The sequence below is a fragment of the Ranitomeya variabilis genome, chromosome 5, assembly GCF_051348905.1.
Source record: "Ranitomeya variabilis isolate aRanVar5 chromosome 5, aRanVar5.hap1, whole genome shotgun sequence".
Lineage (NCBI taxonomy): Eukaryota > Metazoa > Chordata > Amphibia > Anura > Dendrobatidae > Ranitomeya > Ranitomeya variabilis.
In genome coordinates, this window is record NC_135236.1 from 676973273 (window position 1) to 676998270 (window position 24998).

At 46.8% G+C, this 24998-nt stretch overlaps 1 protein-coding gene across 1 annotated transcript in view; it reads left to right on the forward strand.

The window, feature by feature from the left end:
• Positions 1–544: 544 nt before the first annotated feature.
• The window catches only part of LOC143777020 (uncharacterized), a 50379-nt gene continuing 25925 nt past the window's right edge, over positions 545–24998 (forward strand). Inside the window, exons 1-3 of the mRNA XM_077266913.1 lie at positions 545–670; positions 11432–11511; positions 24628–24754. Coding sequence (XP_077123028.1) covers positions 11452–11511; positions 24628–24754 — 187 coding nt within the window. The 5' untranslated portion in view covers positions 545–670; positions 11432–11451. The remainder of the gene's footprint in view (positions 671–11431; positions 11512–24627; positions 24755–24998) is intronic.

The window sequence follows — 24998 nt, forward strand, 5'->3', positions numbered from 1 at the left end:
CAACAAATTCATTCAGAATTTCCCAAAATTCGTGAAGTTAGATGAAATTGAATCTTGAGGATATTTTCTCCTCAACCTTCCCTACCCTTCGGCTTCCCACCCGGTCCACTAATCGTCTCCTCTTCTTTCTTCTTATCTCGCTGGGTCTTCGAGTAAATGACACCAGTGCCTGTCACCTCGAGTCACAATGCATCAGAACACCCAGAGGGAGAAGAAAAAGAAAGAGGAGCCGATTGAAAAATTTGGGGAGCAATTCGTAAAAAGAAAAAAAGAGTTGTAGAACATGAGTGGTTTCCTGTGTCCCTAAATTCATCACCCAATGGTCAACATCCTTCCTATTCTGTCCTTTATTAGGAGAATTTGGACAATTATCTCTCATAATATATTATGGAGCATCCATCCTGACTGGTATCACACATGGTAAGATTAGATACTTGGCTCAGCAGACGTCTCATACAGGAAAGGCAATCGGTGCCTCTGGCACTCAAGTTCCTGGTTGCTCAGCAGGCCTCCTCTTGTACTGGGGGAGGGCTCCAAACCCATCTCCATGACAGTCAGGTTGTATACATGGGGAGCTTTAGCAACTTCTCTACTCCAGAGTCTCAAACACACTGAGGGGAGGACACCGGAGGGTAAACAGTGGAATTAATTATTTTGGCACAAGATTAAGGTTAGTAATAATACTTCCCTTACTGATTGCGATCGGTTGCCTCACTGCGGCTTCTGTAATGTTCTCCTGCCAGGGTCGGTAGTCCAGGATGTATTGTTGGCCTCTGTGAAATAAAAGGATGAGAACAACTCGGAGATTTCTGTTACTCAGCAAATTATCATTGGTATGAAGGGTTCTGTGTCTCGATCATTGTGTCAAATTTCCAGCAACAGAAATCTCTAGATATTGTTAACAGGGTCTTATCACTGCATCAAGCCCTTCATTCAAGAAATTAGTGGTGGTCTAACACAGTGATACTCAAGCTGTGGAGCGGCGTTGCCAGTGAGACGCCCCCGAGTTTTCGGGAAGGCCAGCTTGTGATGGTAGGTATCATAGGAATCAGTGTATTTAGCAAAGTTATTTCTTTCAAACTTTTTCGGGAGCCTCTACCTCTGCAATGAGGGAAACTTTTGCAGCTGAACATACAACAGTGGTACAACATGCTTGATGTTACAGTTGACAGGTGGTGGCACAATGTGCCTGATGGTTATGGATCACAGGAGGTGGCACAATGTGCTTCATGGTTATAGATAGCAGGAGGTGGCACAATGTCCTTGATAGTTACAGATTGTAGGAGGTGGTACAGTGTGTTTGGTGGTTAAAGATCACAGGAGGTGGCACAATTTGTTTGATGGTTACAGATCACAAACGGTGAAACAATGTATTTGATATTTACTAGTGATGACCACTAATATTTAGAGATCACAGGAGGTGGCATAATGTGCTTGATGGTTTCAGACCAGATGAGGTGGCACAATGTGTTTGATGGTTACAGATCACAGGAGGTGAAGCAGTGTGTTTGATGGTTACAGACCACAGGAGATGGCACAGTGTGTTTGATCGATACAGATCACAGGAGGTGGCACAATGTGCTTGTTGGTTATAGATCACAGGAGATGGCACAATGCGCTTGATGGTTACAGATCACAAGTGGTGGCACAATGTGCTTGATGGTTATAGATCACAGGATGCGGCACAATGCACTTGATGGTTACAGATCACAGGAACTGGCACAGTGTGCTTGATGGATTACAGATCACAGGAACTGGCACAATGTGCTTGATGGATTACAGATCACAGGAGGTGGCATAATGTGCTTGATGGTTACAAATCACAAGAGATAGCACAGTGTGCTTGATGTGCTACAATCACAGGAGGTGGCACAATGTGCTTGATGGTTACAGATCACAGGAGGTGGCACAATGTGCTTGATGGTTACAGATCACAGGAGGTGGCACAATGTGCTTGATGGTTACAAATCACAAGTGGTGGCACAATGTGCTTGATGGTTATAGATCACAGGATGCGGCACAATGCACTTGATGGTTACAGATCACAGGAACTGGCACAGTGTGCTTGATGGATTACAGATCACAGGAACTGGCACAATGTGCTTGATGGATTACAGATCACAGGAGGTGGCATAATGTGCTTGATGGTTACAAATCACAAGAGATAGCACAGTGTGCTTGATGGGCTACAATCACAGGAGGTGGCACAATGTGCTTGATGGATTACAGATCACAGGAGGTGGCACAATGTGCTTGATGGTTACAAATCACAAGTGGTGGCACAATGTGCTTGATGGTTATAGATCACAGGATGCGGCACAATGCACTTGATGGTTACAGATCACAGGAACTGGCACAGTGTGCTTGATGGATTACAGATCACAGGAACTGGCACAATGTGCTTGATGGATTACAGATCACAGGAGGTGGCATAATGTGCTTGATGGTTACAAATCACAAGAGATAGCACAGTGTGCTTGATGGGCTACAATCACAGGAGGTGGCACAATGTGCTTGATGGTTACAGATCACAGGAGGTGGCACAATGTGCTTGATGGCTATAGATCACAGGAGCTGGCACAATGTGCTTGATGGTTACACATCACACTCTTAATTGCATGTTCATGTGACTGATCTTTAATCAGGGCCCAAGATCATGTGATGCCTCACAGAGAGTCAGGTTGTGATCACACTGGTTTTTCATGCAGTGCATCTCTGGGAAGCTACTTACTGCCTCACAGAGGAATTCTGCCTGGGGTTACACAAGTCACTTCGTATACAGAATATCAGCAGACAGTTTGACACAGGATAGGATTAGATACATAGCTCCACAGACAGTATCACACACACAATAAGATTAGATATACAGCCCAGTAGATATTATCACATACGATAGGATTAGATACACAGCTCAGCACAAAATATCACACTTAATAATATTAGATATACAGCTCAGGAGACAGTATCGTACATAATGGATTAGATACACAGCTCAGCAGATGGTATCACATATGATGGATTAGATGCACAGATCAACATGGTATCACACGGGATAGGATTAGATACATTGCTCAGCAGACAGTATCACAAAGGATAGGATTAGATACACGGCCTAGCAGTCAGTATTACACATGATAAGAATAGCTACACAGCTCAGCAGATGTATCACACAGAATAGGTAATCTGTGCCTTTGGCCTTCCTCTTGTATTGGGGGAGGTTGCCTCCTTTTGTTTTGGGGAGGTCGCTGGAGCGCCCGCTAGGGTCATGGGGTACTCGGGCCGGGTTTGGGGGAACTCAAAGGGGTGGTTACAGTGACAGTGACCCGGTCCGTGGCCCTGGGCGTCCAGTAAAAGGGATGAGCGGAAGTGGAGAATAAGTCTATAAAGGATAATTTGTGACGCCACCTGTGGTATTCGGCCAGGGATGGCTGACCCTTCTTAAAGGGGTCCACTGGGGCTGATGGAGATGCAGCAGAGTTGGTATAGCTCCCCGCAGGTAGAGCTTAGTCCCCAGGGCTACAGGTACAGTTGGTAAGAGGTATGATTGACGGTGGGGTGTAGGACTGAGGCTGCAGGAAATAGTTGAAGGACACAGGGATGGCAGTTTCCTTTATCTTTTACTGATGAAATGCAGGTACAGTCCGGGGTACAGGTAGCAGTTGGTGATGGGGTCTGGGCAGCCGGGAAACAGCTTGGGATCCACCTAACCAGGTGCGTTTGGAGGCCTTCCTTCTGCACTTTGTACTCTGACCCTTGCTGCCTGAAGCTCTGCACAAGTCCTCTCAGTGTCTGTACTCCCAACCCTTATGGCTGACAGCCTGAGCCTGTCTTGGGCACTGCCTTCTCACTGGCAGCCCCAGGCTCCTGACCTGCTGTGTTGCCTCTGGATGTCAGTTGGGGCCAGGAGACTTGGAATCTCCTGCCCTCCGGATTCGGTGGCTGTGTATGTAATCCTCTCCCCACCATGGACTCCGGTGTCCAGTCTCTTTGCGCTTTATCTTGGGGTGAGCCCAATTGCAGCTCCAGACCCCAGGCTCCTCTCTTGCTTCCGTTCCCTTCAGTGTCTCACACTAAACTCAATAACTCCGCCTCCAGACCAGAACTTTTAGGGAAGCTACCCTGAAACCGGCTTTAGAGCTCCCCCTTCTGGTCTGGAGTTAGGAAGGTGCAGTATGTTTGGATTACCTGATTAGGGGATCCCTCCTTGTGTCCAGGCATGACATCACCACCCTCGTGAGGAAGGCAATGCAATTGTGGCAACTGGACTCCTGGGGTGCCACATTCCCCCCGGGTACAATTCAGTAATCATGGGCTGAGGAAACACAAAGAAAACATTATAACAGGTGAACAATTAATAAAGTTTACAGGGTTTTTAAAAAATATAAAAAATTACAAAACCAAAACAGTCAGAATTGACCAATTACATTCCTGGGGCAACACTGGTCCACTTGTGTTCCCTCCAGACTTTTGAGTTGCCTAGGTGGGAACCGCCCCAACCCACCCTTGCTTCGTTCCCGGGCATGGCTACGGGACTCTGTTGGTGGGCCTGGTCTTCGGCCACTGCAGCGGTTTATTTCCTAGGCCAAACCAGGGTAACTATGTACAAACAAAGGGTCCTGACCACACCTAGTCCTGTGGCCCAATTGTCGTTTTCCAGGTTATGATGCATTTTTACAAGTTCATACAGTAGTCTCTGTAGGTAATCACTCTTTAACGGTTGCAAACTTATACATTTTAACTTATTTACACATTTTCAAAACATTCACATTTTAGTCACATTTTAGTCCTTATTTTAGTCCTTACACCTGGCTGGGATCTGACCTCTGGTACTACGGGTAGATCTGCGCAGTACAGGTGTTGATAGTGTCCTGACCGGATTCACTGTACTTTCTATCACTGGTGTAGTGTGCTCACTATGAGCTACGCTACTGGTGATTCTACGCAGCACAGGTATACCTGATCTTCTACGACTGCTCCTGCTCTCTGTGGGCATGACATGTTCACCGTTGGCAGGGGGTGGACTCTCCTCCTCGCTGCTGGTGTGGCATCTGCTGCTTGAGCTTGTGGGTCTTCAGGTTGGTCTAGAGTCTCTGCTACTTTAGGTGCAGTAGGTTGGGGAAAGATCAGGGCAGGTACTACGATGGCTTGGTTTACCTGTGTCCATGACTGGGGAAAATCTCCAAGAATGGTATGGATCAGGGCCGGACTGGCCATAGGGCACTTCTGGCAAATGCCAGAAGGGCCGGTGCCAGTGGTGGGCTGCTCAATCCGCCGCCCCCGCCGTCGCATTCAACTATACCGGCGTATAGACGCCGGTACAGTTGAATGCAATGATGGAGGAGAGAGCGTCTACAGACGCTCCTCTCCCATCATTCCCCGCTCTGCCTCTGACACTGCGGGTGCGCGATGATGTCATATCATCGCGCACCTGCTGTGTCCCGGGCAGACTGCAGCTGCTGAGACAGGAGCAGGAACCAGGAAGCAACGCGGGGCACGAGGAGAGGTGAGGAGAGTTTTTTTTTTTTCTGGACTGTGGGGCCATTCTCGGAGGAGGTGAGGGGAGGAAGAGAAGAGATGTGGGCTGTATATAGTTCTCTGTGGGCTGTGCTCTGTGCTGTATACTACTGTGGGCTGTATATAGTTCTCTGAGGGCTGTGCTCTGTGCTGTATACTGCTGTGGGCTGTATATAGTTCTCTGTGGGCTGTGCTCTGTGCTGTATACTGCTGTGGGCTGTATATAGTTCTCTGTGGGCTGTGCTCTGTGCTGTATACTGCTGTGGGCTGTATATAATTCTCTGTGGGCTGTGCTCTGTGCTGTATACTACTGTGGGCTGTATATAGTTCTCTGTGGGCTGTGCTCTGTGCTGTATACTACTGTGGGCTGTATATAGTTCTCTGTGGGCTGTGCTCTGTGCTGTATACTGCTGTGGGCTGTATATAGTTCTCTGTGGGCTGTGCTCTGTGCTGTATACTGCTGTGGGCTGTATATAGTTCTCTGTGGGCTGTGCTCTGTGCTGTATACTGCTGTGGGCTGTATATAGTTCTCTGTGGGCTGTGCTCTGTGCTGTATACTGCTGTGGGCTGTATATAGTTCTCTGTGGGCTGTGCTCTGTGCTGTATACTGCTGTGGGCTGTATATAGCTCTCTGTGGGCTGTGCTCTGTGCTGTATACTGCTGTGGGCTGTATATAGTTCTCTGTGGGCTGTGCTCTGTGCTGTATACTGCTGTGGGCTGTATATAGTTCTCTGTGGGCTGTGCTCTGTGCTGTATACTACTGTGGGCTGTATATAGTTCTCTGTGGGCTGTGCTCTGTGCTGTATACTGCTGTGGGCTGTATATAGTTCTCTGTGGGCTGTGCTCTGTGCTGTATACTGCTGTGGGCTGTATATAGTTCTCTGTGGGCTGTGCTCTGTGCTGTATACTACTGTGTGCTCTGTGCTATATATAGTTCTCTGTGGGCTGTGCTCTGTGCTGTATACTGCTGTGGGCTGTATATAGTTCTCTGTGGGCTGTGCTGTATATATTACTTTGTGGGCTGTGCTGTATATATTACTTTGTGGGCTGTGCTGTATATATTACTCTGTGGGCTGTGCTGTATACTACTGTGTGGACTGTGCTGTATACTTCTACGTGGGCTGTGCTGTATACTACTGTGTGGTCTGTGCTGTATACTACTGTGTGGTCTGTGCTGAATACTGCTGTGTGGGCTGTGTTATCTACTACGCGAGCTGTGCTATAGTATGCAGGCTGTGCTGTATACTATGCGGTTTGTGCTATATAATATGCGGGCTTTGCTATATACTATGGGGAGTATATTATATTCTATGGGGGAGGCCATGTTATGTACTATGTGGCTGTGTTATATACTATTGTGGGGGTATATTATATTCTATGGGGGAGGCTGCGTTATATACTATGGGGGGCTGCATTATATTCTATGGAGGGCTACATTATATATTATGGGGAGGTGGGCTGTATTATATTCTATGGGGGTTACATACTCTGGGGTGGCTGCATTATACTCTGTGGGGTGGCTGCATTATACTCTGGGGTGGCTGCATTATACTCTGGGGTGGCTGCATTATACTCTGGGGTGGCTGCATTATACTATATGTGGGCTGCATTATACTGTATCGAGGACTATGGGGAATACGTTATACTATATGAAGAACTATGGGGTGCATTATACTATGGGAAGTGAATTGTACTACATGGATGACTGTGGCGGTGCATTATACTATATGGAGCACTATGAGGATTGTATTATGCTATATGGAGGACTATGAGGATTGTATTATGCTATATGGAGGACTATGAGGAGTGTATTATACTATGTGGAGGACTGAGCAGTGTATTATACTATATGGAGGACTATGGAGCACATTATAATATATGGAGGACTATGGGGTGTATTTTACTAAACAAGTAAAATGCTGCATATTCGGATTGTTTTTGCTGGAACAAAAAACCTTGTTGTCAGCAGCACATTGCCAGTGTAAACTGTAGATGTGCTGCTTATAACATGATACTGTATGGTGATCTATTAGTGATCGTTCTGTCTCATCATTATTCCTCAGCTGGTGGAAAGAGGCCGGGAAACAAGCGTTGAACAACTTCAGTATTGTCGATCAAACTCGTTTAGTGGCCTGAACTCAGCGCACGTAAATACAACAGAAAGGCTTCTGTGTGATGTGCAATATGTTAGCATTTGGGGACCCATTTTAAACTTTGCCTAGGGCCCCACTTTGCCTAAAACCGGCCCTGCCTACAAGTGTACAAAGATATTATACAGTCACCATGTGACAAGTGGGCCTGTGTAACTTCAAATGCCAGGGCTGAATTTTAGTCCCAGTCCGGCCCTGGTATGGATTGTCTTTTCCTTCTCTTCTATGGGTTGAGGGGTATCTTGGTCTTTCTCTCTGTCTCTCAGTTGGTCAGGGCATACCTTCAGATGATCTCTTGATACTGCTGTTGAGGTTTCTCCTCCATTTTGACTGATGAGGCACACCTTGGTGTTATCAAAGTTTGAGGGCATGACGGTGTATGGTTCAGCCTCCCACTGATCATCCAGTTTGTGCATTCTTCTTTTGACAACTTGTTCTGCCTTCCTCCATGTATGATGCTGTGTGGATTCTAGCATACAGCTAAACCTTCATCCAGTTCCTCAGTAAACAGACTGTGTAGGTTCTTAAGTCTATATTTATTGAGATGGTGAACGATGAACAACAATAGTAGATGATATTGTGAGATATGCGATATAATAGATAATCAAGTAAAAACGGAATCCGCTTATCAAGAGCAATGATCTGCAGGAAGAGAGAGCCAGGAACGTAAGATTCAAGGTGCGGGGGAAAATGACTACTCTTGGGAAACCAGGGGGGCGGTTCTAGTCAGAACACAAGCTTAAAGCGAAATGCTCCTGGATACAGGAACAGGATAAATGTGTACCTAATGACCCCTTAATGGTGACAACTGGTACTACATTGTGAATTAACTTGCTGCACGTTAATGGGAAGAACAGAACTTGTTCTCCAGGTGACAAGGGAACTGCAGGGGTGTGCTGATTATAGTTTCTCTCCTGCCTCTGTCTTGCTTAGGACAAACTTCTTTCCACGCATTCCTTTACTTTACGGTATTTCTGTTACCGCTCTGTATCCCAGTCTGCATCTGGTGATGTTGTGTCAGGTGTCAAGACTCCCATGTCGAAGTCAAGTATTTACTGAATACCCGCTCATATTCTCGGACCACCTGGTAAGCCACACGCTTTTGGTGCACAGGAGTGGAATCAGTGCCTTCATGTAACTTCTGACACCAATCCTCCAGCTGTTCTGCAGAGCCATTGTCCTCGCTGTTGTACATTTGATAACCTTTTTTGGTTTTTCAATTGTTTTTAGATTTGTCTGTTGCTTGTCTAACTTTTATTGTCTCAATAAAACTTAAAAATAGTTAATTGTCGTACCGTTTGTGGTGATCCTTGCCTTCACACGCTACTTTTTCCTCTTTATTTGTCTCTATTATACATATTAATAACGCCACCATATATTGTATATTTATGTATTGACTAGATGGTGGCCCGATTCTAACGTATCGGGTATTCTAGAATATGTATGTAGTTTATTTATGAAGATTTCAGAATAATGCAATGAATACACAGGATTCGGCCAGCTGCGACCAATTAGCGAAGCGTGGTTAAAATCCCGCCCCAATTCACAGACGGACTGCGTCTGTCGCTGATTGTTCACAATTTACGTAGTAAATAACACAGCCATGTAGTATACTGCACAGCCTATGCAGTATATAACACAGCCCACGCAGTATATAGCACAGCCCACACAGTATATAACACAGCCCACGCAGTATATAACACAGCCCACGTAGTATACAGCACAGCCACATAGTACATAGCACAGCCTACATAGTATATAGCACAGCCCATGTAGTATATAACACAGCCCATGTAGTATATAGCACAGCCACGTAGTACATAGCACAGCCCACGTAGTATATAACACAGCCACGTAGTATATAGCACAGCCACGTAGTATATTGCACAGCCACGTAGTATATAACACAGCTCACGCAGTATATAGCACAGCCCACGCAGTATATAACACAGCCCACGTAGTATATAGCACAGCCCACGTAGTATACAGCACAGCCCAAGTAGTATATAACACAACCCACACAGTATATAACACAGCCATGCAGTATATAACAGCCCACGCGAGACCGCTATGACATCTGGAGTCATTGCCGTAAAGCATTCTTGGGACCGGAGCGTCATGAGGAGCGGGAAAGGCTGCCGCAGACGCCGGAAGGTGAGCATATAATGATTTTTTTATAGTTATTATTTTTAACATTATATTTTTTATTATTAATGCTGCATAGGCAGCATTAATGGTAAAAAGTTGGTCACACTTAGAGGGTTAATGCCACGTAGTATACAGCACTGCCCAAGTAGTATATAACAGCCCACACAGTATATAACACAGCCCATGCAGTACATAACAGCCCACATAGTATATAGCACAGCTACGTAGTACATAGCACAGCCCACGTAGTATATAACACAGCCCATGCAGTATATAACACAGACCACGTAGTATATTGCACAGCCCATGCAGTATATAACACTGCCCACATAGTATATTGCACAGCCACGTAGTATATAGCACAGCCCATGCAGTATATAACACAGCCCACATAGTATATTGCACAGCCACGTAGTATATAACACAGCCCACACAGTATATAACACAGCCCATGCAGTATATAACTCTGCCCACGTAGTATATAACACAGCCCACGTAGTATATAGCACAGCCCACGTGGTATATAACACAGCCCACGTAGTATATAGCACAGCCCACATAGTATATAGCAATGTGGGCACCATATCCCTGTTAAAAAAAGAATTAAAATAAAAAATTGTTATATACTCACCTTCCGGCGGCCCCTGGATCCAGCCCAGGCCTTTAGCGATGCTCCTCGCGACGCTATGTTCCCAGTAATGCCTTGCGGCAATAACACGTGATGATGTAGCGGTCTCGCGAGACCGCTGACATCTGGGGTCATTGCTGCAAAGTATTCTTGGGACCGGAGCGTCGCGAGGAGCGGGAAAGGCTACCGCAAACGCCGGAAGGTGAGAATATAATGATTTTTTTTATTATTATTATTTTTAACATTATATGTTTTTATTATTGGTGCTGCATATGCAGCATCAATAGTAAAAAGTTGGTCACACTTACAGGGTTAATGGCAGAGCTAACGGACTGCTAAAACGCTATGTGGGCGCTGAATGGAGGGGAGTAGGGAGGGGACAATTCACAGCCGGACTGTGCCTGTCACTGATTGGTCGCGCTCAGCCGGCCGCGACCAATCAGCGAAGCGGGATTTCCATGACAAACAGACGGAAGTGGACCTTATAATAATAATAATAATAATAATAATAATAATTATATATACCTTATATATACCTTAGACAATTATATAGATTGGACTCGCTTATGTCTGAATAATATTGCAACACAGTACACGTGAATAGCACATTTATTACACACAAATAACGCCGCCTTATACTGTATATTTATTTATTTTACTTGCTTCTATAAATAATACTGCAACACCATGCATATGAATGATACCACATTTATTACACATAAATAACAACGCCATATGCTGTATAGAAATAATTCTGCTACAGTTTATGTAAATAATATATCATTTACTATCCATATAAATAATGTTGTTATGTCCTGTGCTTTAATGGTTTTCCTCTTGCTCTGTGTTTGTTTATGGGGTCTGATGTCTGTATGTTATGGGGTAAGAGCTTTGCGCTTAGTGTTTGGTCACTTCCTAGAATGTTTCTGATGTTCTTTCAAGCATCTAGTTAATATGAACGTTCTCTGTATTTCCACCTATCGTCCACTAGAGGGCAGCATTGATGCAGGAATGCAGTCTCCACACACTGACTTCCCTTCAGTTCTGAGCCAGGATCAGGATTTGCCCCAAGTAAGGAAATAACTTTACTACCTGTTACATTTTAACCTAATGTCAATAAGTGGTTGGACGTCTGATAGAAAGACTCCGAATCCCCTGCGCGGACATAAGACATGAGCGGGTCGCCTTCTGCCACAACTGGAGGGACCTCTCTGCACATAGCGTAAATTTATCAATAGGATTATAAATCCATAGACAGTGAGCTCCCCCTAGTGGTGACTGCAGGCGACCTGGATTTTGTCATTTATTCTGTTTTGTGCTGGGGCGGCATGTTGTCTAATCTGTGATGCTTTATAAAATACGTCCTGCATAGATTCACCCTACAGATGTGCAAATCTGCTGTGATGGCCATAATGCAAGAGACCGTGACCTGTGGTGACCGTACTCCAAGAGACCGTGACATGTGGTGACCATACTCCAAGAGACCGTGACCTGTGGTCACCGTACTCCAAGAGACCGTGACATGTGGTGACTGTACTCCGAGAAACCGTAACATGTGGTGACTACTCCAAGAGACCTTGACATGTGGTGACCGTACTCCAAGAGACCATGATATGTGGTGACTGTTCTCCAAGAAACCGTAACATGTGGTGACCGTACTCCAAGAGCCCATGACCTGTGGTGACCGTACTCCAAGAGACCGTGACCTGTGGTGACCGTACTCTAAGAAACCGTAACATGTGGTGACCGTACTCCAAGACACCGTGACATGTGGTGACCGTACTCCAAGAGACCATCACTTGTGGTGACCGTACTCCGAGAAACCGTAACATGTGGTGACCGTACTCTGTTATGACCCCAATGGCGAGGGTCTCAGAGGTACGTGGAAGTCTGCAGAATACAAAAATCCAGCTCATAGGGCAGTGGTAACTGGGTTGACCATATATCTACTCCTAACGCCAACACTAGAAGTAGCCGGGGATCATTCCTACGTTGATTCTAGATGACACGCGCCAGCCGGAGAATCTAGCTACCCCTAGTAGAGGAAAACAAAAGACCTTTCTTGCCTCCAGAGAAGGGGACCCCAAAGCTGGATAGAAGCCCCCCACAAATAATAACGGTGAGGTAAGAGGAAATGACAAACACAGAAATGAACCAGGTTTAGCACAGAGAGGCCCGCTTACTGATAGCAGAATAAAGAAAGGTAACTTATATGGTCAACAAAAACCCTATCAAAATCCACACTGGAAATTCAAGAACCCCCGAACCGTCTAACGGTCCGGGGGGAGAACACCAGCCCCCTAGAGCTTCCAGCAAAGGTCAGGATATAGATTAGGAACAAGCTGGACAAAAATACAAAACCAAAACAAATAGCAAAAAGCAAAAGGCAGACTTAGCTGATATAACTGGAACCAGGATCAGTAGACAAGAGCACAGCAGACTAGCTCTGATAACTACGTTGCCAGGCATTGAACTGAAGGTCTAGGGAGCTTATATAGCAACACCCCTAACTAACGACCCAGGTGCGGATAAAAGGAATGACAGAAAAACCAGAGTCAAAAAACTAGTAACCACTAGAGGGAGCAAAAAGCAAATTCACAACAGTACCCCCCCCCCTTAGTGAGGGGTCACCGAACCCTCACCACGACCACCAGGGCGATCAGGATGAGCGGCATGAAAGGCACGAACTAAATCGGCCGCATGAACATCAGAGGCGACCACCCAGGAATTATCCTCCTGACCATAGCCCTTCCACTTGACCAGGTACTGAAGCCTCCGCCTGGAGAGGCGAGAATCCAAGATCTTCTCCACCACGTACTCCAACTCGCCCTCAACCAACACCGGAGCAGGAGGCTCAGCAGAAGGAACTACAGGCACAATGTACCGCCGCAACAAGGACCTATGAAATACATTGTGAATAGCAAACGACACAGGAAGATCCAGACGAAAAGATACAGGATTAAGGATTTCCAATATCTTGTAAGGCCCAATAAAACGAGGTTTAAATTTGGGAGAGGAGACCTTCATAGGAACAAAGCGGGAAGAAAGCCATACCAAATCCCCAACGCGTAGTCGGGGACCCACACCGCGGCGGCGGTTGGCAAAGCGCTGAGCCCTCTCCTGTGACAACTTCAAGTTGTCCACCACATGATTCCAGATCCGCTGCAACCTATCTACCACAGAATCCACCCCAGGACAGTCAGAAGGCTCCACATGACCCGAAGAAAAGCGAGGATGGAAACCAGAGTTGCAGAAAAAAGGCGAAACCAAGGTGGCGGAACTAGCCCGATTATTAAGGGCAAACTCAGCCAACGGCAAGAATGTCACCCAATCGTCCTGATCAGCAGAGACAAAACACCTCAAATAAGCCTCCAAAGTCTGATTGGTTCGCTCCGTCTGTCCATTAGTCTGAGGATGGAAAGCAGACGAAAACGACAAATCAATGCCCATCCTACTACAAAAGGATCGCCAGAACCTAGAAACGAACTGGGATCCTCTGTCTGACACAATATTCTCAGGGATGCCGTGCAAACGAACCACGTTCTGGAAAAACACAGGAACCAGATCGGAAGAGGAAGGCAGCTTAGGCAAAGGAACCAAATGGACCATCTTGGAGAAGCGATCACATATCACCCAGATAACGGACATGCCCTGAGATAGCGGAAGATCAGAAATGAAATCCATGGAGATATGTGTCCAAGGTCTCTTCGGGACAGGCAAGGGCAAGAGCAAACCGCTGGCACGAGAACAGCAAGGCTTAGCTCGAGCACAAGTCCCACAGGACTGCACAAATGACCGCACATCCCTTGACAAGGAAGGCCACCAAAAGGACCTGGCCACCAGATCTCTGGTGCCAAAAATTCCCGGGTGACCTGCCAACACCGAGGAATGAACCTCGGAAATGACTCTGCTGGTCCATTTATCCGGGACAAACAGTCTGTCAGGTGGACAAGACTCAGGCCTATCAGCCTGAAATCTCTGCAACACACGTCGCAGATCCGGAGAAATAGCTGACAAGATAACTCCATCTTTAAGAATACCAACAGGATCAGCGACTCCAGGAGCATCAGGCACAAAGCTCCTAGAAAGAGCATCGGCCTTCACATTCTTTGAACCTGGTAAATACGAGACAACAAAATCAAAGCGGGAGAAAAACAATGACCAGCGGGCCTGTCTCGGATTAAGGCGTTTAGCAGACTCGAGATACATCTGATTTTTGTGATCAGTCAAGACCACCACACGATGCTTAGCACCCTCGAGCCAATGACGCCACTCCTCAAATGCCCATTTCATGGCCAACAACTCCCGATTGCCCACATCATAATTTCGCTCGGCAGGCGAAAACTTCCTGGAGAAAAAGGCACAAGGTTTCATAACAGAGCAACCAGGGCCTCTCTGTGACAAAACGGCCCCTGCTCCAATCTCTGAAGCATCCACCTCAACCTGAAAGGGAAGTGAGACATCGGGCTGGCACAAAACAGGCGCCGAAGTAAACCGGCGTTTCAACTCCTGGAAAGCCTCCACGGCAGCAGGAGCCCAGTTAGCTACATCGGAGCCCTTCTTGGTCATATCCGTCAACGGTTTCACAATGCTAGAAAAATTAGCGATAAAACGACGGTAGAAGTTAGCGAAACCCAAGAACTTCTGAAGACTCTTAACCGACGAGGGCTGAGTCCAATCAAGAATAGCTCGGACCTTGACTGGGTCCATCTCCACAGCAGAAGGGGAAAAAATGAACCCCAAAAAGGGAACCTTCTGTACACCAAAGAGACACTTTGAGCCCTTGACAAACAAAGAATTTTCACGCAAAATTTTAAAGACCAACCTGACCTGCTCCACATGCGAATCCCAATTATCAGAAAAAACCAAAATATCATCCAGATAAACAATCAAAAATTTATCCAGATACTTCCGGAAAATGTCATGCATAAAGGACTGAAAAACTGAAGGCGCATTGGAGAGCCCAAAAGGCATCACCAAGTACTCAAAATGACCTTCGGGCGTATTGAATGCGGTTTTCCATTCATCACCTTGCTTAATGCGCACAAGGTTGTACGCACCACGAAGGTCTATCTTGGTGAACCACTTGGCACCTTTAATCCGGGCAAACAAGTCAGACAACAGCGGTAAAGGATACTGAAATTTGACAGTGATCTTATTTAAAAGCCGATAATCAATACAAGGTCTCAAAGATCCGTCCTTTTTTGCCACAAAAAAGAATCCCGCACCAAGGGGGGAAGAAGACGGACGAATATGTCCTTTCTCCAGAGACTCCTTGATATATGAACGCATAGCGGTATGTTCAGGTACCGACAGATTAAACAGTCTTCCCTTAGGAAACTTACTGCCTGGGATCAAATCTATAGCACAGTCACAGTCCCTATGAGGAGGCAGTGCACTGGACTCAGACTCACTGAAGACATCCTGATAATCAGACAAATACTCCGGAACTTCCGAAGGCGTAGAAGAAGCAATAGACACAGGCAGGGAATCCCCATGAATACCACGACAGCCCCAACTTGAGACTGACATAGCCTTCCAGTCCAGGACTGGATTATGGGTCTGTAACCATGGCAGCCCTAAAACAACCAAATCATGCATTTTATGTAAAACCAGGAAACGTATCACCTCGCGGTGTTCAGGAGTCATGCACATGATAACCTGTGTCCAATACTGCGGTTTATTTGCTGCCAATGGTGTAGCATCAATACCCCTAAGAGGAATAGGATTTTCTAATGGTTCAAGAGTAAATCCACAGCGCTTAGCAAATGACAGATCCATAAGACTCAGGGCAGCACCTGAATCTACAAACGCCATGACAGGATAAGACGACAGTGAGCAAATCAAAGTTACAGACAGAATAAATTTAGGTTGCAAATTACCAACGGTGACAGGACTAACAACCTTAGCTATACGTTTAGAGCATGCTGAGATAACATGTGTAGAATCACCACAGTAGTAGCACAAGCCATTCCGGCGTCTATGAATTTTCCGCTCATTTCTAGTCAGGATTCTATCACATTGCATTAAATCAGGTGTCTGTTCAGACAACACCATGAGGGAATTTGCGGTTTTTCTATCACATTGCACCGAATTAGGTGTCTGTTCAGACAACACCATGAGGGAATTTGCGGTTTTGCGCTCCCGCAACCGCCGGTCAATTTGAATAGCCAGGGCCATAGTATCATTCAGACCTGTGGGAATGGGAAAACCCACCATAACATTCTTAATGGCTTCAGAAAGGCCATTTCTAAAATTAGCGGCCAGTGCACACTCGTTCCAATGTGTCAGCACGGACCATTTCCGAAATTTTTGGCAATACACTTCAGCCTCGTCCTGCCCCTGAGACATAGCCAGCAAGGCCTTTTCTGCCTGAATCTCAAGATTGGGTTCCTCATAAAGTAAACCGAGCGCCAGAAAAAACGCATCAATATCAGCCAATGCCGGATCTCCTGGCGCCAGCGAAAAAGCCCAATCCTGAGGGTCGCCCCGTAAGAACGAAATAACTATTTTTACTTGCTGAGCAGAGTCTCCAGATGAACAGGGTCTCAGGGACAAAAACAATTTACAATTATTCACGAAATTCCTAAACTTAAACCTGTCTCCGGAAAACAGTTCAGGAATCGGTATTTTAGGTTCTGACCTAGGATTTCTGATAACATAGTCTTGTATGCCCTGCACACGAGTAGCCAGCTGGTCCACACTTGTAATCAAGGTCTGGACATTCATGTCTGCAGCAAGCATAGCCACTCTGAGGTAAAGGGGAAGAAGAAAGAAAAAAAAAAAAAACTCAGAATCTTCTTTCTTATAATCCCTCTTCTGCAACGCATTAAACATTTAATACTGGCCTGGCAAACTGTTATGACCCCAATGGCGAGGGTCTCAGAGGTACGTGGAAGTCTGCAGAATACAAAAATCCAGCTCATAGGGCAGTGGTAACTGGGTTGACCATATATCTACTCCTAACGCCAACACTAGAAGTAGCCGGGGATCATTCCTACGTTGATTCTAGATGACACGCGCCAGCCGGAGAATCTAGCTACCCCTAGTAGAGGAAAACAAAAGACCTTTCTTGCCTCCAGAGAAGGGGACCCCAAAGCTGGATAGAAGCCCCCCACAAATAATAACGGTGAGGTAAGAGGAAATGACAAACACAGAAATGAACCAGGTTTAGCACAGAGAGGCCCGCTTACTGATAGCAGAATAAAGAAAGGTAACTTATATGGTCAACAAAAACCCTATCAAAATCCACACTGGAAATTCAAGAACCCCCGAACCGTCTAACGGTCCGGGGGGAGAACACCAGCCCCCTAGAGCTTCCAGCAAAGGTCAGGATATAGATTAGGAACAAGCTGGACAAAAATACAAAACCAAAACAAATAGGAAAAAGCAAAAGGCAGACTTAGCTGATATAACTGGAACCAGGATCAGTAGACAAGAGCACAGCAGACTAGCTCTGATAACTACGTTGCCAGGCATTGAACTGAAGGTCTAGGGAGCTTATATAGCAACACCCCTAACTAACGACCCAGGTGCGGATAAAAGGAATGACAGAAAAACCAGAGTCAAAAAACTAGTAACCACTAGAGGGAGCAAAAAGCAAATTCACAACAGTTCTCCAAGAGACCATAACATGTGACCGTACTCCAAGAGACGTGACATGTGGTGACAGTACTCCAAGAGACCGTGACATGTGACCGTACTCCAAGAGACCATGACTTGTGGTGACTGTACTCCAAGAAACCGTAACCTGTGGTGACATTACTCCAAGAGACCATGACTTGTGGTGACCATACTCCAAGAGACCATGACTTGTGGTGACCATTCTCCAAGAGACCGTGACCTGTGGTGACCGTACTCCAAGAGACCATGACTTGTGGTGACCATACTTCAAGAGACCATGACTTGTGGTGACCATAATCCAAGAGACCATGACTTGTGGTGACCATACTTCAAGAGACCATGACTTGTGGTGACCATACTCCAAGAGACCATGACTTGTGGTGACCATACTCCAAGAGACCATGACTTGTGGTGACCGTACACCAAGTGACCATGACTTGTGGTGACTGTACTCCAAGAGACCATGACATGTGGTGACCGTACTCCAAGAGACTGTGACATGTGGTGACCGTACTCCAAGAGACCATGACTTGTGGTGACCATACTCCAAGAGACCATGACTTGTGGTGACCATACTCCAAGAGACCATGACTTGTGGTGACCGTACACCAAGTGACCATGACTTGTGGTGACTGTACTCCAAGAGACCATGACATGTGGTGACCGTACTCCAAGAGACTGTGACATGTGGTGACCGTACTCCAAGAGACCATGACTTGTGGTGACCGTACTCCAAGAGACCGTGACATGTGGTGACCTTACTCCAAGAAACCGTGACATGTGGTGAGTGGTGACAGTACTCCAAGAAACCATGACATGTGGTGTCTGTTCTCCAAGAAACCGTAACCTGTGGTGACATTATTCCAAGAGACCGTGACCTGTGGTGACCGTACTACAAGAGACCATGACTTGTGGTGACCGTACTCCAAGAGACTGTGACATGTGGTGACCGTACTCCAAGAGACCATGACATGTGGTGACCGTACTCCAAGAGACCATGACATGTGGTGACCGTACTCCAAGAGACCATGACTTGTGGTGACTGTACTCCAAGAGACCATGACTTGTGGTGACCATACTCCAAGAGACCATGACTTGTGGTGACCATACTCCAAGAGACCATGACTTGTGGTGACCATTCTCCAAGAGACCGTGACCTGTGGTGACCGTACTCCAAGAGACCATGACTTGTGGTGACCATACTTCAAGAGACCATGACTTGTGGTAACCATAATCCAAGAGACCATGACTTGTGGTGACCATACTTCAAGAGACCATGACTTGTGGTGACCATACTCCAAGAGACCATGACTTGTGGTGACCATACTCCAAGAGACCATGACTTGTGGTGACCGTACTCCAAGTGACCATGACTTGTGGTGACTGTACTCCAAGAGACCATGACATGTGGTGACCGTACTCCAAGAGACCGTGACATGTGGTGACCGTACTCCAAGAGACCGTGACTTGTGGTGACCGTACTCCAAGAGACCGTGACATGTGGTGACCTTACTCCAAGAAACCGTGACATGTGGTGACAGTACTCCAAGAGACCATGACTTGTGGTGACCGTACTCCAAGAGAGTGTGACATGTGGTGACCTTACTCCAAGAAACTGTGACATGTGGTGACAGTACTCCAAGAAACCATGACATGTGGTGTCTGTTCTCCAAGAAACCGTAACCTGTGGTGACATTATTCCAAGAGACCGTGACCTGTGGTGACCGTACTACAAGAGACCATGACTTGTGGTGACCGTACTCCAAGAGACTGTGACATGTGGTGACCGTACTCCAAGAGACCATGACATGTGGTGACCGTACTCCAAGAGACCATGACATGTGGTGACCGTACTCCAAGAGACCATGACTTGTGGTGACTCTACTCCAAGAGACTATGACATGTGGTGACCGTACTTCAAGAGACCGTGACATGTGGTGACCGTACTCCAAGAGACCATGACTTGTGGTAACCGTACTCCAAGAGACCGTGACATGTGGTGACCTTACTCCAAGAAACCGTGACATGTGGTGACAGTACTCCAAGAGACCATGACTTGTGGTGACCGTACTCCAAGAGACTGTGACATGTGGTGACCTTACTCCAAGAAACTGTGACATGTGGTGACAGTACTCCAAGAAACCATGACATGTGGTGTCTGTTCTCCAAGAAACCGTAACCTGTGGTGACATTATTCCAAGAGACCGTGACCTGTGGTGACCGTACTACAAGAGACCATGACTTGTGGTGACCGTACTCCAAGAGACTGTGACATGTGGTGACCGTACTCCAAGAGACCATGACATGTGGTGACCGTACTCCAAGAGACCGTGACATGTGGTGACCGTACTCCAAGAGACCATGACCTGTGGTGACCGTACTACAAGAGACCATGACTTGTGGTGACCATACTCCAAGAGACCATGACTTGTGGTGACCATTCTCCAAGAGACCATGACCTGTGGTGACCGTACTCCAAGAGACCATGACTTGTGGTGACCATACTTCAAGAGACCATGACTTGTGGTGACCATAATCCAAGAGACCATGACTTGTGGTGACCATACTTCAAGAGACCATGACTTGTGGTGACCATTCTCCAAGAGACCGTGACCTGTGGTGACCGTACTCCAAGAGACCATGACTTGTGGTGACCATACTTCAAGAGACCATGACTTGTGGTGACCATAATCCAAGAGACCATGACTTGTGGTGACCATACTTCAAGAGACCATGACTTGTGGTGACCATAATCCAAGAGACCATGACTTGTGGTGACCATACTTCAAGAGACCATGACTTGTGGTGACCATACTCCAAGAGACTATGACTTGTGGTGACCATACTCCAAGAGACCATGACTTGTGGTGACCATACTCCAATAGACCATGACTTGTGGTGACCGTACTCCAAGAGACAGTGACGTGTGGTGACTGTACTCCAAGAGACCATGACTTGTGGTGACCATACTCCAAGAGACCATGACTTGTGGTGACCGTACTCCAAGTGACCATGACTTGTGGTGACTGTACTCCAAGAGACCATGACATGTGGTGATCGTACTCCAAGAGACCGTGACATGTGGTGACCGTACTCCAAGAGACCATGACTTGTGGTGACCATACTCCAAGAGGCCGTGACATGTGGTGACCTTACTCCAAGAAACCGTGACATGTGGTGACAGTACTCCAAGAGACCATGACTTGTGGTGACCGTACTCCAAGAGACTGTGACATGTGGTGACCTTACTCCAAGAAACTGTGACATGTGGTGACAGTACTCCAAGAAACCATGACATGTGGTGTCTGTTCTCTAAGAAACCGTAACCTGTGGTGACATTATTCCAAGAGACCGTGACCTGTGGTGACCGTACTACAAGAGACCATGACTTGTGGTGACCGTACTCCAAGAGACTGTGACATGTGGTGACCGTACTCCAAGAGACCATGACATGTGGTGACCGTACTCCAAGAGACCATGACATGTGGTGACCGTACTCCAAGAGACCATGACTTGTGGTGACTGTACTCCAAGAGACCATGACTTGTGGTGACCATACTCCAAGAGACCATGACTTGTGGTGACCATACTCCAAGAGACCATGACTTGTGGTGACCATTCTCCAAGAGACCGTGACCTGTGGTGACCGTACTCCAAGAGACCATGACTTGTGGTGACCATACTTCAAGAGACCATGACTTGTGGTAACCATAATCCAAGAGACCATGACTTGTGGTGACCATACTTCAAGAGACCATGACTTGTGGTGACCATACTCCAAGAGACCATGACTTGTGGTGACCATACTCCAAGAGACCATGACTTGTGGTGACCGTACTCCAAGTGACCATGACTTGTGGTGACTGTACTCCAAGAGACCATGACATGTGGTGACCGTACTCCAAGAGACCGTGACATGTGGTGACCGTACTCCAAGAGACCGTGACTTGTGGTGACCGTACTCCAAGAGACCGTGACATGTGGTGACCTTACTCCAAGAAACCGTGACATGTGGTGACAGTACTCCAAGAGACCATGACTTGTGGTGACCGTACTCCAAGAGAGTGTGACATGTGGTGACCTTACTCCAAGAAACTGTGACATGTGGTGACAGTACTCCAAGAAACCATGACATGTGGTGTCTGTTCTCCAAGAAACCGTAACCTGTGGTGACATTATTCCAAGAGACCGTGACCTGTGGTGACCGTACTACAAGAGACCATGACATGTGGTGACCGTACTCCAAGAGACTGTGACATGTGGTGACCGTACTCCAAGAGACCATGACATGTGGTGACCGTACTCCAAGAGACCATGACTTGTGGTGACTGTACTCCAAGTGACCATGACTTGTGGTGACTCTACTCCAAGAGACTATGACATGTGGTGACCGTACTTCAAGAGACCGTGACATGTGGTGACCGTACTCCAAGAGACCATGACTTGTGGTGACCGTACTCCAAGTGACCATGACTTGTGGTGACTGTACTCCAAGAGACCATGACATGTGGTGATCGTACTCCAAGAGACCGTGACATGTGGTGACCGTACTCCAAGAGACCATGACTTGTGGTGACCATACTCCAAGAGACCGTGACATGTGGTGACCTTACTCCAAGAAACCGTGACATGTGGTGACAGTACTCCAAGAGACCATGACTTGTGGTGACCGTACTCCAAGAGACTGTGACATGTGGTGACCTTACTCCAAGAAACTGTGACGTGGTGACAGTACTCCAAGAAACCATGACATGTGGTGTCTGTTCTCCAAGAAACCGTAACCTGTGGTGACATTATTCCAAGAGACCGTGACCTGTGGTGACCGTACTACAAGAGACCATGACTTGTGGTGACCGTACTCCAAGAGACTGTGACATGTGGTGACCGTACTCCAAGAGACCATGACATGTGGTGACCGTACTCCAAGAGACCATGACATGTGGTGACCGTACTACAAGAGACCATGACTTGTGGTGACCGTACTCCAAGAGACTGTGACTTTTTGACCTTCTAATTTCAGTACCTACTAAAAACGATCTTCAAAGGAGACCATTTGTGATGTAGATGGGACCCCTCTATCAGGCTCTGACACAGCCTGAGGACTGTGTATATAGCACCACTTCTTATAATTTTGCTTATGGCGGCGCTCCACATTCCCTGGTAATATTGTCAGGCGTGGAGCGTGAAGGCATGTTATTTATTGCGTGTCACTCTATGACAGTACTTCCTTAGTTGTAGTTGTCATATATGCTTTTGATTGGTCAATTTTCAGAATAGTCTTGATCCTTTTTCTTTTTAACCTTTTGTTGTTGTAGAGTCTGTGCTACTCCTTCACGTATCTGGCAATCCTGAAACCTATAGCAGATATGATAGCACACAATTCATACCTGTCGATTTTTTTGCTCTTTTTTTCCTCCGTCTTCTCATTTATAGGTAGGAGGTGAGGTTGTTTATGGTTGAACTGAGGGGGGGAGCATTCATGTCTTCCTGGAGGGCAGATAATACAGCGAGGAAGGAAAGCACACAAAGAGAAGTTGAGGGAGAGCGGGTGAATCACATAGACTGTGTATGAGTGTGAAGAGGAAGTAGAGAACCCACTACAGACTCGGGGAGGGAAATCAAACATTTCCCACCACAATAGAGCTATAGAAGGAGAAATCAGCCCAGGAATGAAGCTGTGCTCAGACATAAGAACCTTACATCCAACCTGTATTACTGGGAGGAACCAAAAGAAAGAAGTCTGAAACCAGGAGCAGGTTGTCATCTCCATATCAGAAGGTCTGAGAATGAATAAAGAAGCCGCCCGGAACCTTTTTAACTCTTTAAGTGTAGTGCTAAAGATGTGCCTTTGCGTGAAATGAGTGTGCAGTTTTCATTTTTGCCACCAGATGTCAGTGCTGAACCTAGCGGATGCAACAAGTGCAGCTGCGTCTCCCCATAGACAGCAGTGACAACAGTAACCACATAAGGGTGTAAGGCAAAAAAAACCCCAAAACCTACAATTCCCGTCACCAAGCGATGGGTCGCAGGATGGCGGTAATGTTCCGCAGCTAATCAGACGGAATGGTTGTACCGCGTGGCACCATGGTGTACCCGCTGTGCATCCTCTCCACCTGCTTTGTTATGACCTGGAGGTCGCAGGTGATGCTCTAAAGCCGCAGCTGCTCCCTCAGAAATCACTGTCAGCAGCATGAGTACGAGAAAGCGGAATAAACCTCAGGAAGACAATGCTGCGCTCTAATTCCGCCACTCTCGGCAATTAAGTTGTGGGGCAAACCTCTCGCCTCGCCGCCTCTGCTCTGCGCAAGCAACCTGAATTCTAGAAAATGAGGTCCCTGCTGAGGAGAAAGCGGAAAACGCTGATACTTCTACTCCAGTCACAGCCAAAGCTGCACTCAATGTGATGTCAGCAGCTCCTGCTGGTTCAGTGTCTGCATATTACACTGCTGATATCAGGCAGCTACTGGTAGAATTCTGAGTGCAGCTCTGGACGTGGCTGGAGGATAAAGCTTCAGGCTTTTTATAAAGGGATGTACATTTTTTTCTGTCCTTTTGTCATTTCAGAGCCACCGCGCCGGTCACTTTGAGCATGTGGCGCACATGAACGTGATCGACAGCGAATCGCCGAGATTCAGGATTCCAGCCAAGATTTCTTTCCTTAAGTTGTCGGTGGAAGAAGCGGATCCCGCAGGTAAAGAGGAGCGGCAATGGGTCACAGAGTAGATCCAGTCCATCTAACGTCAGGTGCAGCAGAGCTGAGTGTGTCAGGTGCAGCAGAGCTGAGAGCGTGAGATGCAGCAGAGCTGAGTGCGAGAGATGCAGCAGAGCTGAGTGTGTCAGGTGCAGCAGAGCTAAGTGTGTCAGGTGCAGCAGAGCTGAGTGCATGAGATGCAGCAGAGCTGAGTGTGTCAGATGCAGCAGAGCTGAGTGCGAGA